Consider the following 17,724-nt stretch of genomic DNA (forward strand, 5'->3'; position numbering starts at 1 on the left):
CGTGTATAGGATTTCGAAAAAAAATCATCTTTTTTATTTATTGAGATATGTAATTCTTTCAAACAAAATGTGTAAAATATGGTCTAGATAGGATATAATTGAATATTAATTAAACTCATTCACCTGACAGTTGCTCTTAGGTTAGCGGGTGCTCGGATTGGACCCTTCCTGACCAATCCAGAGCTAGCATTGCCCGCCGCAGTGTCTTTCTTCTTGTAATACATGGCGTAGTTATTAATTCCTCTGTAGATCTGAAAGGAAATAATACAATTAGAATATTTGACGTCTGAGAAGGACAATCTCGTTTAGTGTAGCGATGTAGTTGGCCCCAAGACAATTTTTTCACTAGCAACACAATACGATGTATGCTATGATCAAATCACAAGTATCGAGGTGATTCAATTCGTTCCCAAATACTTGCATGTTGAAAGAGACTAAAATAATCATCATAGACCATACTGAATCACGAGGATCAAAAGAAATCGCCATATGTGTATAGATTACAGATACATGCTCAAAACAATCAATTGATGAAAAAGCCAACTCCGGCCAACAAAAGAGATATCGTTCTCCATCAAAATAATAAAGTCCTTATAAGTCCGTTATATTCCCAAGACCTGACAGGGTCTGATCAGGTTACCTACTTTTCCATAGTCAAAATAATCATATTAATGGAAAACGGTTTAGTCCAGTGCACAAGGCGCTGGCCGTTCATTCGGGGGCTCTAAGGTCGATCACGGTGAGGTCACAATAATATGCGATTTTCTCAAAGCCTAAGCCTGGGTGTTTGTTATTATTTCACTTCTAATACTAGACTACCATAATTGGGCCTCATGGTCTCAGCGTACTTGTCAGAAGTTTTCCTTCCAATTTTACTCTTCATGTGCCTTTCTTTGAAATTATGGGCTCAGAAAGGCGTGACTGTGAAGATATGAGATACAGTCGAACTTGATTATTACGATCACGGAAATAGCGAGATCTCGGATGTAATGAAGAAACATTCGTTGACATTTTGAATGTGGTGAGAAAATTTTTATATAACGGTATAATGAGTGATGCTAATAACGAGCAAATTCAATCGGTCCCATCTTCCTCGTAATAACAAAGTTCGACTGTATTTTAGACTAGGTGGATTGGTATTATAAAAGTCCAGCCAAGAGACGTGATTAAGTCAAAAGAAAAAAAAATTGGCAAGGCTGGCTATATTCAGGCCTTGCTACTGAATTTTAAATTACGATGGTAGTTTTAGTTATTGATTATCATCGAATGCAATGTGGTAACCTGTAATTTTCGATTGCATATATCAAAAACAACAGTGAAGGAAAAACCATGGCTGATCCCACTTGCAGTGAGGAACCACGCACCAGATTTGAACTGTATTCTGCTATTCTCATGCAAAAAACTTGTCACAAACAATAATAACACGAGCGACGAACTAAAACGCCGGATCACCCTCACCTATGTGCTATTTTGTCTCTAAAAGCTTCTAAAGAACAAAACACTCTAAAGGAAAACTACAACGTTATATAAAACTCTCCTGCGCCCGGTATTAACATATGGATCAGAATTCTTGGCACTCAGCAAACAGGATGAGAGAAGTATGGATATCTTTGAGAGGAGAGGTTTGAGATGAATCTTTGCGGCTGTTCAAGGTGGCATTTGGAGGTCAAGGTATAATGAGGAGCTATACACACTTTATGGGGGCGAAAAGATCATGTGGCATATGAAAATGCAGACTACGGTGGATCGGCCACGTGTATAGAATGCCGAAGGGTACACTGGCAAGGCGAGCTATGGAATATGCCACGGGAGATTTAAAAATTCCAGGGCAAAGTAATTGGAGTGTCTGTGCAGGATCGTCCAGGATGGAGGAAGATTTTGAAGGAGGCCAAGACACTCCACGGGTTGTAGTTCCATAAATGATAATAATAATATTTCATTAAAATTATTATAATTTATTTGAATATGTAACAATTTTTACAGTTTGTCATATTGCATTCGTATGAGCAATAACTAGCACTACCATCGAAGTTTAGAGTTTCAACCCAGTCTGCTGCTGAGAGATAGAGGTGATCAGCAAATAAGTCTATCTCAGGTCGAGCATTTCCGACACAGGTGGATGTGAGATTGATGATCAGAAGGAAATACTTTGATAGTTTCTCTCACCTTATCATCAGCTTGTCCTTCCAACTCCTTGTTGACTGCCATAGCTCGTTCAAAGATGGCTTGAGCATCGTTGTGCTTTTCCGTGTCCATTTCGTACGTGGCTGTAGCGTTCTGGTCTCCATTTGTCAGCGACACCCCTTTCGACTTGTAACTGACGCCAACCTGAAAAGGATAAATTTACAATAAGGAACAGCTACAAACGGACCGAGTGCGATGTAATCGAGAGCTCACTAAAAATAACAAATGAAAATGGGCTGGACACAACTCGGAGGAACTATCACCATAAAAATGTAGTTACAGTGACACTCAAGCCAGTGGAATAGTTTAAGTAGTTTAATAGAATAGTAGTAATGCAATCAATGCAGACGTGCTATACGTTGGAAAATGGTATAAGATTAATTTTTGTTTCGGCAACAAAAAAAAATATTAGCATTTATATAAAAACATTTGAAATATCTACCGCGGATGAAAAACGAGTTCAAATGCTATGATAAACAAGCAATTAGGGCCCATGTTTGTTGAAGTTTTCAACTGTTTCATTCAAAGTAACAGCGCATGGTATCACAGAATGTTATTTTGATTAAGGTGATGTCTCTAGGTAAAGTTGTTATCGAAAAATAGCTAGAAAAGTTTATTAATCGGTAGATATATATTCAAAAGTAATGAGAAAAATAAAATAAAAAATTAAGATGTATCGTGGAGTTCTATATACCAAAAATACGTGTCAAATTCGGTACATTTCTATCGGGTGGTAAGAATGAATGACATAAGATTTATTATCAAAATTACGATAAAAATATACCTAAATCTATTACCTAGCGAAACGCTAAACGTAAATTGGAATTTATTATATCCTTATATCTTTTTTTTTAAATTTAAAAAACATCGATTTAGAGGTTAGAAAGCATGCAATTAAAATCGAAATATCTCGGTTTAGACGCAATTTATCGCAAAAAAAGATTAGCGTTTCTATTAAAAATATTATTTATTAATTTTTACGGCAGTTATTTAAATTTAATCTTGTATTTTTGTATATTAACGAATCGATAGAAATCGAAACCATAATAATTGCTCGAATTGGCAACATGCTGACAACACTTAGCCGACGCTTGGCCGTATAGTGCTGCTGTCGTGGAATTATTTGGAAACAAAATATCTTCACACAAAATACACACACAACCATAACATGACGTTGAAAATGAAACTCACACATAGACAAGACAAAATAACATTGCTCTGCATTTTGACAAAAATCAGTTTATCAGTTTGAGGCGAAATTGCCATATGAATAAAAATAACTTAATAATTGAAATTACAATATTAACTTAATTTACGTAGAAACCTGCCTATATTCAAAATTTGAAACTGCGAATTATTTGCAATTAGTATTTGCTTAAATTACAACTGTTTTTTATCATTATTTATGATAAAAATAATCAACAAAATAAACAAATCTCGCATTTTAACATATGGTAGCATTCGTGCTCTCGATCGAAGATCGAATATCGGGTTTATGACAATTCTTCTTTATTTGGCCATTATTAGGTATATTGTTTGAAAACAGGAAGGAATCGACTCATCAGTAACATTTTTGTCAAGTAAGTAAACTTTTCAGTGTATAATAAATAATATTATTATCGTACATCAAAATGACAAACTATGTCACGCAGTTTTGATTGTCAAACAAACATTCAAAAATTATTGAAAAGAGTTACATATACTGTATTTTCAATCACCATCATGCATTTATCATCAATATATATTATTTTAGGCGTAGACTAATCGTTTTCGTAGAATTATAAATACTTTACGTTAGTTTGAGGTTATGTTTATGACAAATGTCATCGAGCCCATCTTGTACGTTTTGTAAATTATCTAATAGATAGTGAATTTCTTTCATTCGCATAATATGATTGTAGAACCGAATTTAATAAAATAAAATTTTAATTTCATTCAAAATTACTGAAACTTGTCTCGAAAATGTATCTCATAATCATCATTATAATTATTCACAATGCTTATACAATGTAACCAATGATTGATTGTAATCAAATATTTTATGTGCTTTCAAACACGTGTCCGTGTTTTTAATACAACATAATCGTAAATTGAAAATGTTATCTACAGTGATAAACTGATAAGTTTGACACGAGTATATGAATGTAATTAGGTTATGTTTTTTTGTTTACATATAGATAAATCTTTTAATACTGATGAACTCGACGAAATATTGGACGACAGACTGCGAAGTCGGCGACGGTTACGAGTCCGACAACAGCGACGACATTTACAACCTTCGACATCACAATCCAGGGTTCTTCCCTGGCTCACAAAATGGTAGGTTTACAATTTTCTTAATAATATATTTATTGGTTTTATAGACCATCCGGTCATACACTAGATTCATTTTCATTACATGCTTTGGCATAAAAACAAGAATTCATTACATCTTGTACACATGATGTAGCGATTGTCTCGAATGAGGAGTTGACATATTATTGCCCATCATTATTTGTATTTTTACTGCTAAATACTTGAATTAATGAGGAAATATGGATAATGTAATAATATTTTTTTCCTATTGTTTCAGTATGCCGAATGCTGGTCCGGAATTGGAGGAAGATTTGTTGGTGAGAGGGCATGTTGCTGACAATGTCCTCAGCTCCTTTTTCGAATACTTCAACCTCACTCTCTTCGAAAAAATAGCTGAGCAGACAAATTTATATTCAGCACAAAAAAGGGACTTGTGGTCGGTGAATACGAATTCGAAATTCGTATTCACCGGCATCAAAATTATGATGGGTACATTAAGGTTTCCGCAGACTCGAATGTACTGGTGTTATGATCTAAGCATTCCAATCATTAATCAAGCAATGCCCAGAGACGGGTACTTCGAACTGCGGAATCACTTTCATTTTGCAGATAACACTGCTGACCGCACGGGCTGCACAGATAAACTTTGGAAGATTAGTCCCTTTTTAAGTGAGGTTCTAAAAAAATGCCATACTTTGCCCAGACCTGCTCATAACTCCATCGATGAGCAAATGATGCCGTTCACTGGCCGCTGTAGACACAGGCAATTTGTGCTTAACAAGCCAAATCCTGTAGGCCTTAAAAATTTTGTTCTCGCGGCCAAAGATGGATTAGTGATAGATTTTCACATATATGTAGGGAAGGGAACGGTATCAGATGGAGATATGAAGCAGTTCGGTCTGGGCGCAAGTGTGGTCAAGTTACTCTGCCGGACTCTCCCCAATCCTCCTGCATTGTCTATACTGATCGTTTTTTCACTAGTTTGAAGCTCGCCGATTCGTTACTTCACGACAAAATGTTCTTAACTGGAACTGTCAGAAGTAATAGACTCGGCGATGTGATTAAGAAATTAAAAAAACGATAAGGCAATGCAGAGGGGAGATTGGGATGAGAAGGTTCGGTAGGATGACAAAGTCTGTGTAGTCAAGTGGAAAGAAAATAAATCCGTGTTATTATTTTCCACTGCGGTCGGCAGTACTCCTGTTGGTACCTGCATGCGATGGTCGAAGGAAGTAAAGAGGAAGATCAGTGCCACTCAGCCGGCCATTGTAAAGCACTACAATATGTCGATGGGTGGCATTGATCTTTGCGATCGGATAATTACTTATTACAGGACTGCGATGAAGACATGCAAATGGCCTGTGAGGGTTTTTAACCACTTTGTGGACTTGGCGGTGGTAAACTGTTGGCTAATGTATACGCGGAATTGTAAACTAGAAAATGTACCCCGAAAGGATATTATGGGACTGTTGTCGTACTGAATCAGATTAGCGAAAGCTATTATTCGGTATGAAGATCGGGTAGCCAACATTTTAACACTGCCAGCACGAGGTCGGCCAAGAAACATGTCGACATCGCAGGTAGACACAGAGCCACCAGCTCGCAGGAGAACGGTTGTCCCCCAACCGATCGCTGAGGTATGTTTGGACAGCGTTGGCCACCATTCAGCATCCGTGTGCAGATACCCTGGATGCAAGTGCCGCACCAGGTATATTTGCATAAAATGCAATATATACGTGTGCACACAATTTTGCTTTGAGCTGTATCACACAGTATAGGATGCAGCTCAAAGCAATTTTAAAGTACATATTTAGGGTTTTATTTCATAATTTTAACTAATTTTAAGTGTAAATATATTTAATTATCCTATTTATAAGGTTTTTGTATTATTTTTATTGTGTAATGTTCTATTAAAATTGACCACTCCTATGAACAAGTTGTTTTCTTTACCTTCCCTAAGTTTATAGAGTAGGTAATATTCATCTGCAGTGTGACCTGGTATGTGCATATAGTATATTTTACTTCATAAAATAAAAATAAAAAATTTGTCAATAGACTAATACTTCTCTTCCATATTTTCATTCCTTTGGCCCTATATTGGCCTTTTGTATTCTAAATTTCTATTCAAAATGAAAAAAGAAGTTGGCAAGTATAAATTTTAAAACTTTTCTTTTAAATCATAAAAATGTCAATACGATATAATAAAATATTGTACTTATTTAAAAAAAAATATAATTATTTGAATAGGTTTATATATATAATAATATTATAGTAGAATATATTATTATATTCTTATAATATGTAAATGAATTTTTGTCTAGCGATTTTTTTCATCTGGCAATTTAATAATACTTGCAACTTATTATGGTAACTTACTGCCATCTGGTTAGAATTGACCAAAGTTTTTAGTAACAGATTTTTAGAAATTCATGGTAGATGCTTTTAAATATAAAAAGATGGCGTAAAAGTCACATTATATGTGTTATTTAGGCCAAAGACATCGCCTTAAGGTAACTGTGCTGCAGATGCCGTGATGAGCTTTTATAATTTTTTTTTACGAAAACAGTTTATTCCATGTAGACAATTATAATAAATACCTTTTTCTGTGGGCACATAAGCTTTTCGATCCAATAATCGTTAATTGAAAATTTGAAATTTTCATACATTTTGATGTATCATTATCACAAACTAAGATTATGTAGCGGCAGAATAATAGCGAATCAAATATCTGTTGTTTAAGATATCAAATTGCTCTGCGATTATACATTCCCAAGCGAATCCATTTTCTAGTAAACAACTGAGCAAATCGGTTGGCGAAATCAGAGACGGTGTAGTATTACATATCACAATACTTTATACCATTACTGTAATAACAAATAATATTTCATTTCACTACTCGATTTAAAACGCTGATTATATAATTAGTTTAATATGATTATGTACCAGAATTTTATGTTAATGTATCATTTTTTATTGTATAAATAACGAAGAATAATTTACCTAAATGTCACTCGAATCAGAGTACTTAGCTAGTAACTATCATGTATAATATACTATTGTACCGATACGCTGCTAATAAATCTCACCCCGCTACATCGTAGACTTTGTCATTATCATCATCCTCAACCTACACATCGAACACCACACACCGAGTGACCCCAACAATTATATTAGGTAATATTAGGTTCGGTTTGGTCTAAAAAGAAAGTCATAAAATCTCATGATGGCATCTGCGGCACATTTACCCTGATTAAAAACTCATTTACATGTGCATGGGTTTACTGCTGGCAGTATATATTTCGCGGCCATAACAATACCGTATTATGTGCAAGTTAGTGGGCTCGCACATCATAACTCGCCTCGTGTGCCTTACCGCCATAAATCAAATTTTCCGAGAACAGGCGGCCAGTGTTGCATGACAACCTCGCACATCTATCTAGCGACAGTCGCGCGTAGCGTAGAAACGTATTGATATTTCAATGCGGCGATCGGCGAGCCGGTATAGGAATGACCAATTCTTATGAGTTTCTTTGTGACTTCGACCCTCCGACTCGGAGCCCGAGAAGGATGCAACATGTCGAATGCAACAGCCAGATGTTTTTTTCAGACGAAACAGTTGCATTCGGTCGATCTGCGAAGCTCCATTTGGCAACACGGGTTATGTTGTTTCGTTAAATAACGATGACGTCACATCGACATATTCGACACGTTTTTAGGCGAGACGAGTTCCAATGTGCGAGCCGACTCAGAACTCGCCGCATGTGTCTTACGACGAATTCGTCGATGTGACGTCATCGTAAACCAAGAAACAAACGTTATCAAATGGAGCTTCGCAGATTGGCCGATGCAACTGCGACTTGCATGATTTATGGCGGTCAGCCACACGAGGCGAGTTGTGATGTGCAAGCCGGCTTACAAGACTGCACTGCACAGATCAAAAGAGTTCAGCGGCTACTGAATTTTCATGGAATAGTTGCAAATGGCACCATATCGTCGCTATAGGATTGGTTTGTCGAATATCCATTTTATCGCAATCGACATTTTAAGGCAAAATGATTTTCGGTATCTAAATGGACCAGAACCATCCTTTTCTTAAATTGCTTTGTAATGAATACAGCAATCACATGCTGTAAAAAGTATTTAAATATAGGATAATGAAATTTGTTTTTTTGTCTCCTGAACATTTGACATTTGGCCTATTCGACAAACTAATCCTACAGCGACGACGAAACAACAACAAACGCTTGAAAAATGAGATTGGCGAGATAGTCAGCAGTTTTGTAGAGTAAATGGTAACTGTTATAACTTAATTTACATGCCACTGTTGCCAGTAAACCCATGCACATGTACAGGCACTAGAAAGCACGCAAATTCGTATGGTGGACTGACCAAACCACATTTAAATCTGATTGGAACATGTGGACAAGTGTTTGTGCCATTCCATTTTGTGTATTGGCAAAAATTTACAAATTGTACAATCTTCGACCTAGGACCGACAAATAAGGATACAGCTTAATTATTTCGAATAATTCGCGTTTACAGCCGATCAAATAAGTTCAATCCTTGGATTAACAATTGTACAATTTTTCGAAGGCAAAATGTATATTGTTGAACTGGACTAAATTCATAACAAAATGGCGGCCAACACACACATTCATAATAAGGACATGGCAATTATTCAATTATTGCAGTCAATGTTCTCCAGAAACTACACTAATTAACAATGCCGTCAGCATAGATTACATAACAAAACAACTAAATGATTGCAAAGGTCAATATGCCTACTAAATGCGACTATCCTCGCGTAATTCAAATACTTTCTTAACGCGAACCTGACAGTCCTTACGAAAGGTACGAAGCAAATGGAGTCTGTAAAACAATAGTAATCATTTAAACCAAGTAAACACTTACGGCTGAAGAATCTTCATCAGAGGACTCCGTTTTGTCTGCCGGCTTCAATTTCAATTTGGAACAGCCGCTGGTGCTTTGGATGTTAGGATTATCCTTCCTTTGTCTTCGAGAAGGCAAGACCACGTTCCCTTCGCCTTCGCTGTTTGAATTGTCTGGAAAATAGGTAGAAGGTAGATTGTATTGTTGCAGAAATTCACCGTCAATTCCAGAAACAATATCGAGGAGGAAAGGCAGTTTTTCGTCGATCGAACCGGTGAATATTATGCTTACAGCTTACATGATGCGTTATTTGCTTACCTTCGTCTGAATTGGAAGCTTTTCGTTTGCGGACGCCGCGATTGGTGAAAATACGCTTCTTGAACATCGCATTCAACCCGGCATCCGCCATGCTTTGTGGATGATGCTTTGTCAAAAATGTCAAAGCAAAAGTATATTAATCTATGGTCAAATCCGTCAAAGCCTTCTGATGCTTTGGTTTGAAATGAACGCGACGCGCAGTGTTGCCAAGTCAAAAATTTTAATTTCAGTAGAATGTGTAAAAAAAATTCAGTAGATTCGCCGCGGGCCGCAGGTTCCCAGATTTTCATAGTCGGCTTGTTTTTTTTGGGAAAAATATTTCGTCGCGGGCCGCAGGTTCCCAGATTTTCATAGTCGGCTTGTTTTTTTTAGGAAAAATATTTCGCCGCGGGCCGCAGATTCCCAAGTTTTCAAAAATGGCTAGTTTTTTTCCCGGCAGGTGGGAATTTTGTGAAATGAAAAAATAATATCAGTAGATTTCAGAAAATATCAGTAGATTCAGTATATTGCCAAAAATATCAGTAGATCTACTGAAATTTCAGTAGACATGGCAACGCTGGCGAGTACGAGCCTCTAAAATTATAGTATTTGGGGAAAAATATAGTACGCGTTGTCATCTGTTGAAAATGTATACGTTTTTGATTTCTCAGAAAAATAAAAACGGTGAATTTGAGTAACTCCGAGACCCCTTTTTATTTAGGTACCTCTTCCGACCAAAAATGAGTACCGAAGAATTTAAGAAATGAACGATTTTTTTTACGTTTACGTTACGTGAACAAACATTTTCGATCATGAACCTCAATAAAAATTCTATACGATCAAATATCGCCGATGCCCATTTAAGAGCAGTTTTAAGAATATGAACTACAAAATTAACACCTGAATTTAAAAAAATAAACAACAGTTTCATTCTTCTCATTATTTTTTTTTTGAAATGTTTATTTTTCGTGATAATAAATAGTGTATATCTAAAAATGGTATTTTACTTGCGGCCCGCCGGTCATTTTGAATTCTTGAATTTGGCCCTCCATCCAAAAAGTTTGCTCCCCCTGCTGTAAGCTGCTACTTCACTATCGTTTGCTTTAGTATGGCCAAGTATGGCTTTAGTGTTGTAAAAAGACATGGCGGGTATTGTGTATTTTACAAAGATTTCAGATGTTATTCGGCTAAAAAGTTTTTTTAATGGAAGAATACAAAGGAGTAACAGCATTTCGGAACAATATATGCATATTATAAATTATACATTGATAGTTTTTCCTAAAACATCTGTTACAATAACAATTATGTCAAACGTAAAAATGTTTACTCTCCAATGTCATGTGCCAGGGCCGCACTCGTAATATTATTTTGAACCCAAAATATAACATTGTTTTTCAAAGTAAAAAATATTAGTACTAGTTAATGACATTCATTATTTAGATAAATTTATAATAGTTTTCAGAGTTAAATATATTTTGCCCTGCATCAAAGCGGAGGCATTCGTATGCATCCAAAATTTAATTTAGAATTTTAAAATAATAAACTTTTAAAATTTTTTGTTAATAGAAACTGCATTTTTAGAGAATTAGATAATCACATGTATGATACTTCGCCATTAACAAACCACGTCACAAATTTAATGAAACTAGTTTCAAAAAAATATTTAGAAATAAGATATCATTTAGCAAAAAATGCAGAGCAACCAACCATATTAGACAATATTTTAATAGATTAATTATACTTAGGAATCAATAGTTTTTCAAAATATTATATTCTCAACGCTGACTTTCATACATTATATTTCAAATAAAACATTTTCGTTTTAAATAATTGATTTTTTTTGTATGAATTCATATTATATATGCAGGGCTTTTCCGATAATATTATGTTAAATAGATAAAATATTGTAATTAACTATATAATCATTTTCAACATACCTACCTGTATTTTGTGTCTAACAGTGGCGAAGGGTGGAGGTAGGCTGTTAAAATCCGCCATAAATAGTGCACACTAAACTTTGTCAGTCAAACGTATATGTTTTTATTGAAATAAGACTACAATTTACAGATGGTATTGGTTAGTTTTTTAAAATTCAATTAAACCCTGCGAAACCAAGCCATAATAGATAATAGTCAAAAAATACTCATCTATCTATAAAATACCTAAAATTATGCAATTAAATCATACATAACTTTGGATATTTTATAGATAGAATAATAATTCTTATCTATTATAGTTTGGCGTAGGCAGGGCTTAATGAATTAAAAAAATGAACCAACAATATGTGTAATATATATTCTTAATCCAACGAAAACAAATGAGTATGAATGAAAAAGTGTGCGAAATTTTGTCGTATCGCCTAAAATATACAAATACTATTGTGGTTTGGTTTAGGCAGGGTTTAATTGATTTTTAAAAACTAACCAATACCATCTGTAAATTGTAGTCTTGTTTCAATAAAAATATACACGTTTGACTAACTAAATTTAATGTACACTATTTATGGCGGATCTTAACAGCCTACCTCCACCCTTCGCCACTGGTGTCTAATAGGTTTATATTTAACAATTTTAATATTTGACCATTTGCTATTAACTGATTTGTGCTTAATTTTTCAAAATATTGTGTTTTTTGTGTTATTAAAAATAAAATACTTACTTCCATTTACATTATTCTTTCTTACCCTGAATCCTAATCAAGTTTTTATTGCGGGAACTTTTTATAATGAAAATACGTTTATCATAAATTGGTTGTAAGCTGAAGTGTTGATAAAAAAAATACTCAGTGGGGCGTTTTTATGTCCGAGTATGGCCCATTTGCAGCAAAGTGTACCTAATTTCAGAGAGATAAAACTTTGTCTCACAAAACGAGTATGCACTGACATTTGTGTGCTACCTCTGTGGGAGGAGTCCAATCTCTTTGGGTTGAGCCCCTTATGAAAACCCGTATGTGAAAAATAACGGCCGGTGAACAACATTGCGTTCCAAATCCTGAACTATTTCGACCCAAGCAGGATTTATTTTAACCCTGTTTTCATACTCGGATTGTGCACAATCCTACAATAGTAGACTGGTTCCCAAGATTCTAATTAAATTAAGAACAGCGTCATCCGTCAATTCCACTACGATTTTGCGAACTCATTTATCAGTTTTATCCATTTCATTACTGTTTATATAACAATTATTACCGTGTACCTACTGTCAAGATGACGGTCGAAAAAAAAAGACAGAAAAAACACTTCCCGCGCGATCAACAACAATATATGACAACAGTAACACGTTTGGCATATACGTCACAGACAAGGAACGAGTGTCACACAAAATTATCGTATTTACACTCTGTGACTCAGGACACCAACATAAGAAACGGGTTTTTCGTCATATACCTATATGCCCGATCGTCATTGAGTCTATTTTGACCATTATGAAAATAATATTTTCAGTTTAGTTCACCATCGTGACGTAAAAAACATGGCGGATGATGATTTTTCAAAATATTATTTTCTCAACGCTGAAAATCATAAACGATATATTAATATTTCAAATAAAACATTTTCGTTTTAAATAATGATTTTTTTTGTATGAATATACCTATTCATATAATATATGCAGGGCTTCTCTGATAAAATTATGCAAAATAGATAAATATTGTAATTAACTATCTATATTATCAAATTTTCAACATGAAGCGATACAATCCAAAACGATGCGAAGCGGCATCGTTGTCCTACATGTAGCTGAGTCACCATCGCATATTTGTACAATTTGTTTATTTTCATATCCATGGTAACGCCTAGAAATATTTACCTCTCATGTTTATTATAAAATTATTACCATGGCAATGCCTACACCGCCGCGTCCACTTTGCGCAAAAATATCAAACCGTTTGATCGCGTCGCTGAAGCCCCGCACTGCTCGCCAGGTATTATCTGCACGTAGGCCACTACTGGTGGCGTTGACTGTTTGATATTTTCGTGCCGCGCTCGTCATGTCGCATTCGCATTGACTTCGCCCACGTAAGATGCCGCGTAATAGGTTTACATAAACAAGTAATTTTATAAACAATATTTCAAAAACGAACACATTGTATTTTTATTTCATAAAATATTTTCATGTGTGTATGTAATTGGGTAATATAATAAACGTCTTTTTTTGGTTTGTAATTAGAATTTGTAATTATTTTTGAAAATAGTTGTGTTTTATATTAACAGTTTTATCTAAACAATAATACCTAAGTACTATGTTATTACCACGTTTTTATTAGCTCGTATTCTTGTTTGTTCAGTACAAATTTTTTCTTGTTTGTCCAATATAAATCTTGCAATCGATTTTTAACTAACTTCCCAACTAGCTGGACATTTGAAACTTTTAGAATATATCAGAACACGATGAAAATGCATTTTTTTTAATACTTTTAGCCATCTTTAAGCAGAATTGAATTTATTTTCAGTTAATTCTGTTTTGTATGGAAAGTTATTTCGGAAAAAATCTGTAAAAAGTTAAACACTATTATCGGTTGCTAAGGGGTCCTAGCAACTAAATTATTAATATATATGTGCGTTACTATGGAAATCAATATGAAAGGTCAAAATGACATTTCAGTATCCTATATTTGAGTCGTATAGTATCAAAAGTAGATCTGTGCATTATTCATCATTTCGAGGAAATGATGAAAAACGTTTTGTTGGGTTTTTTAGTGTTATAATAGCATGACATATATTTCTTCATTTAGAAATTAGAAATTCAATTCAAATTCAACAGTTCTACTTTTTTTTCCAAAGTATTGAACAGTTCTAATTCTGATACCAAGCCCTATTTTCCATCACAATTTTATACCACACAGATATGATTTTGATTTGAATATTATTTATTTATTTAAGAATACAAAACATTGTGGACATAACAAATCTAAATTCAAGACGTACACAACATGAGATTTACATTATAAGTCAAACATTACCCTCACAAGAGAGAAGAGAATATAGAAAAAGAAATATATATATATAATAACAATGATAATAACAAAACAAAAATAATCAAAACATACTTAAGTACAATTTAATACAGAAAAATATAATTTTTGAGAACGAAAAACCTAGAATTTATACAGAAAAATACAGTTTCAAAAACAAAATGCAAAGTACATCATTGAAAATGTCTATGTCTTTAGGGAGCGCATTTACTAATCTTGCACCCCTCGCTAATGGTGCCTGATAGGCTTGACACGAGGAAACGGTTCCAATCCAGAATAAATCATGGCTGCGACCACGTAGGTAATTGACAGGCGCATGGAAATTCAAATTCATTAGGACACCAGGATTGGAAACCATCCCTCGCGATAACAGGCAAAAGTGTTTCAACAGCAGAAGAGACCGACGAGATTGAAGAGAGTGAAAAGTAAGCATGCCTTGTAGAAAAGCAGTCGGAAAATAATCATACGACGAATTATCGAAAGGAAAATAGTTAAATGTTTTAAAATAAAGACATCGAAGAAATTTCTTCTGGACGCGTTCTAAAATAAGCTTATAGGAAACCTCATAAGGACACCAGATAATCGACCCATATTCAAGAATGCTTATATTGCTAGTCGTACATTATGGTCAGAAGAATAATTTGGCATATTTACTTAAATTTCGATATATTTGCGACAGTTCTACTTTTGATACTATACGACTCATTTGTTCAGTATTTCTATTAAGTACAAAAAAAGTATTTATTAATACACAGGATTGTAAAGTTTATAATATGATACAACAGAAAATTTAAAAACATGATATACGAAAAGTTCTTTTTATCTTGTAATTATTTTATATTATGAACAATATGTAAAAACAAGACCATATTTTTTATTCCAACATTTACCCATTTTCTATTGGCTGATTTGTGTTTAATTTTTCAAAATATTGTGTTTTTTGTATTGCTATTAAAAACAAAATACTTCCATTTGCATTATTCTTTCTTACCCTGAATCCTAATAAAGTTTTTATTGCGGGAACTTTTTATAATGAAAATACTATCATAAATTGGTTGTAAGCTGAAGTACCTATTGATAAAAAAAGTACTCAGTTTATGTCCGAGTACGGCCCATTTGCAGCAAAGTGTACCTAATTTCATTATGATGCAACTTTGGTTCACAAAATGAGTACACACTGACATTCGTGTGTTCTCACTGTGGGAGGAGTCCAATCTCTTTGCTTTACACCATTTTGTAGTATGAAAATATCAAAATTTTAGTACTTTTGGCGGATTTTTTTATGCCATTTATATAAAAATATATTTTTTCCGTTATTCAATTTGTAAGTGAACTGATGATTATTGACTTGAAAGTGATTAACGCACGCCTTTTTTATGTATGACGCTTCGAAATGGACAAAGAAAACATTTTAACACTACTCAAGAGTGCCCTTTTACCCACTGACATCATTATTTATAATAAAACAATGTTATTTCTTAGGTATTGTTTTCCATATGACATATCAACAAATAAAATTTAACGAAGTTGAACAATTGTAGGGTTCTAATGCAAAAGTGACTATTTCCAAAATTGACGAAAATGAGTTAAGTATGCACGATTATAGATTGGTATGCCAGGAATCGATTGGCATATTTGTTTTCGACCAAATCGCGATATTTTCATATGATTTTGCTGTTTGCAAATTGCGATTTTTTTCAAAACAAACTATTTCTAGTATGAACATTATTCTGTTTTATTTCAAAATTGACTATTTGTGTTTGTAGCCAAAACTGACTATTTTCCATTAAACTACAACGCTAAGAGCGCGCGATTTATTCTATAGTGCACTAATTCCATAGAAAAAAGATTTCCTTCAAAATTGACTAATTCCTCGTTTATGAAACGTCAGATTCATAAAAGTATTGTTCGAAATTGTATTTGTCTTCATTCATTCGTCAGTAAAAGTGTTTTTAATTTAGTAGAATGGCAAGCCGTAGTGACCAAGGTATTAACAATGATGAAATCATTTCGTGTTATGCATTAGATGTTTGGTTGGAGAAAGTTCCACAATATAATATATGAACATAACCTTACTTACAATTAAATACGTCTAATAATGAACCGATTGTTATTCTGCCACCAATATCAAATACAAATAAGAGTGAATCGGAGTTTAAAAAAAATACTGTACATTGAAAGTGTATGGCAAAGATTTTAATTTTTTCTACTACAAATCTGCAATAAAACCTCTTCTGAATAAGTTCCCTTTCAAAATCACAGAACATTAAGTGATGACTTATATTAAAGGGGAAAAGTCGACTGTTGGTGTTTCGCAGTCGTATGCTCGGTCTTTTGTTGGAGCTACGATTTTAAAAAGAAACAAAACTATGACTACCGATACTACTCAAATATTGAATAAAATAAGCTATGTTAAGAAGGTTAAAAGAGATGATGTCATGAAGCTAATGAAGTTCTTCACCACCCTCCAAATGCAAACTAATTTTATGATGACATCTTGGGGCTAGCGCCAAATGATATTGAACTACCTGAGACAGAAGACGAAGATTAATTATTTTATTTTCATCATAATTTAGCCATTTTTTAATTTTTGTATTTTTCCTAATAAAGCATATAACTTACCCTTGTAATTTTTGTGTTCTTATTTTACTAAAAACTGTCTCTATTAAATTCCAAAATGTTAAAATACTATGAGCATGTGAAATCTTATATTCCAAAACCGACTATTTCCTGGAAATAGTCAGTTTTGGAAAAATTCAAAATAAAAAAAATGGTTTTTCTTTAATAACTATTAATAGGTTCGATGGAGTGGTCTAATTTTTTTAGGAAATATAGAAAATTACTCTACCTATCACAATGTCTTTAAATTGAATGTGTATTTTAATTCTAAAGGTCTCTCATAGAAAATGTTGATTCCTGAAAAAGTGCAAAAATGGAAATAGTCACTTTTGCATTAGAACCCTACAATTATAACAAGAGGTATTATTCAAAGATTTAATGTGAATAGTTTTATTATTGTAATTTTTCATAATTATTATACGAGTACATTATTATGAATTGCATGAAAGTCGTTATTTGCACAATGTG

At 33.8% G+C, this 17,724-nt stretch overlaps 1 protein-coding gene and 1 long non-coding RNA gene across 4 annotated transcripts in view; one reads left to right on the forward strand and one right to left on the reverse strand.

Moving 5' to 3' along the window:
- The window catches only part of mdlc (RING finger protein mdlc), a 77,774-nt gene extending 67,971 nt beyond the window's left edge, over positions 1 to 9,803 (reverse strand). For all 3 annotated transcript variants that reach the window (XM_085942654.1, XM_085942652.1, XM_085942651.1), the window contains exons 1-4: positions 9,688 to 9,803; positions 9,391 to 9,542; positions 2,167 to 2,328; positions 124 to 251 (exon numbers count right to left, since the gene is read on the reverse strand). In XM_085942654.1, coding sequence (XP_085798780.1) covers positions 124 to 251; positions 2,167 to 2,328; positions 9,391 to 9,542; positions 9,688 to 9,778 — 533 coding nt within the window. In that variant the 5' untranslated portion in view covers positions 9,779 to 9,803. The remainder of the gene's footprint in view (positions 1 to 123; positions 252 to 2,166; positions 2,329 to 9,390; positions 9,543 to 9,687) is intronic.
- LOC147074777 (uncharacterized) lies at positions 3,408 to 5,293 on the forward strand. Its single transcript, XR_015070050.1, has 3 exons — positions 3,408 to 3,764; positions 4,362 to 4,503; positions 4,757 to 5,293. It is a non-coding gene; the product is annotated as an uncharacterized LOC147074777 (long non-coding RNA).
- Positions 9,804 to 17,724: the final 7,921 nt, after the last annotated feature.

Source organism: Rhyacophila brunnea, unplaced genomic scaffold (assembly GCF_057557595.1).
Source record: "Rhyacophila brunnea isolate RB1 unplaced genomic scaffold, BYU_Rbru_1.0 scaffold_15, whole genome shotgun sequence".
Lineage (NCBI taxonomy): Eukaryota > Metazoa > Arthropoda > Insecta > Trichoptera > Rhyacophilidae > Rhyacophila > Rhyacophila brunnea.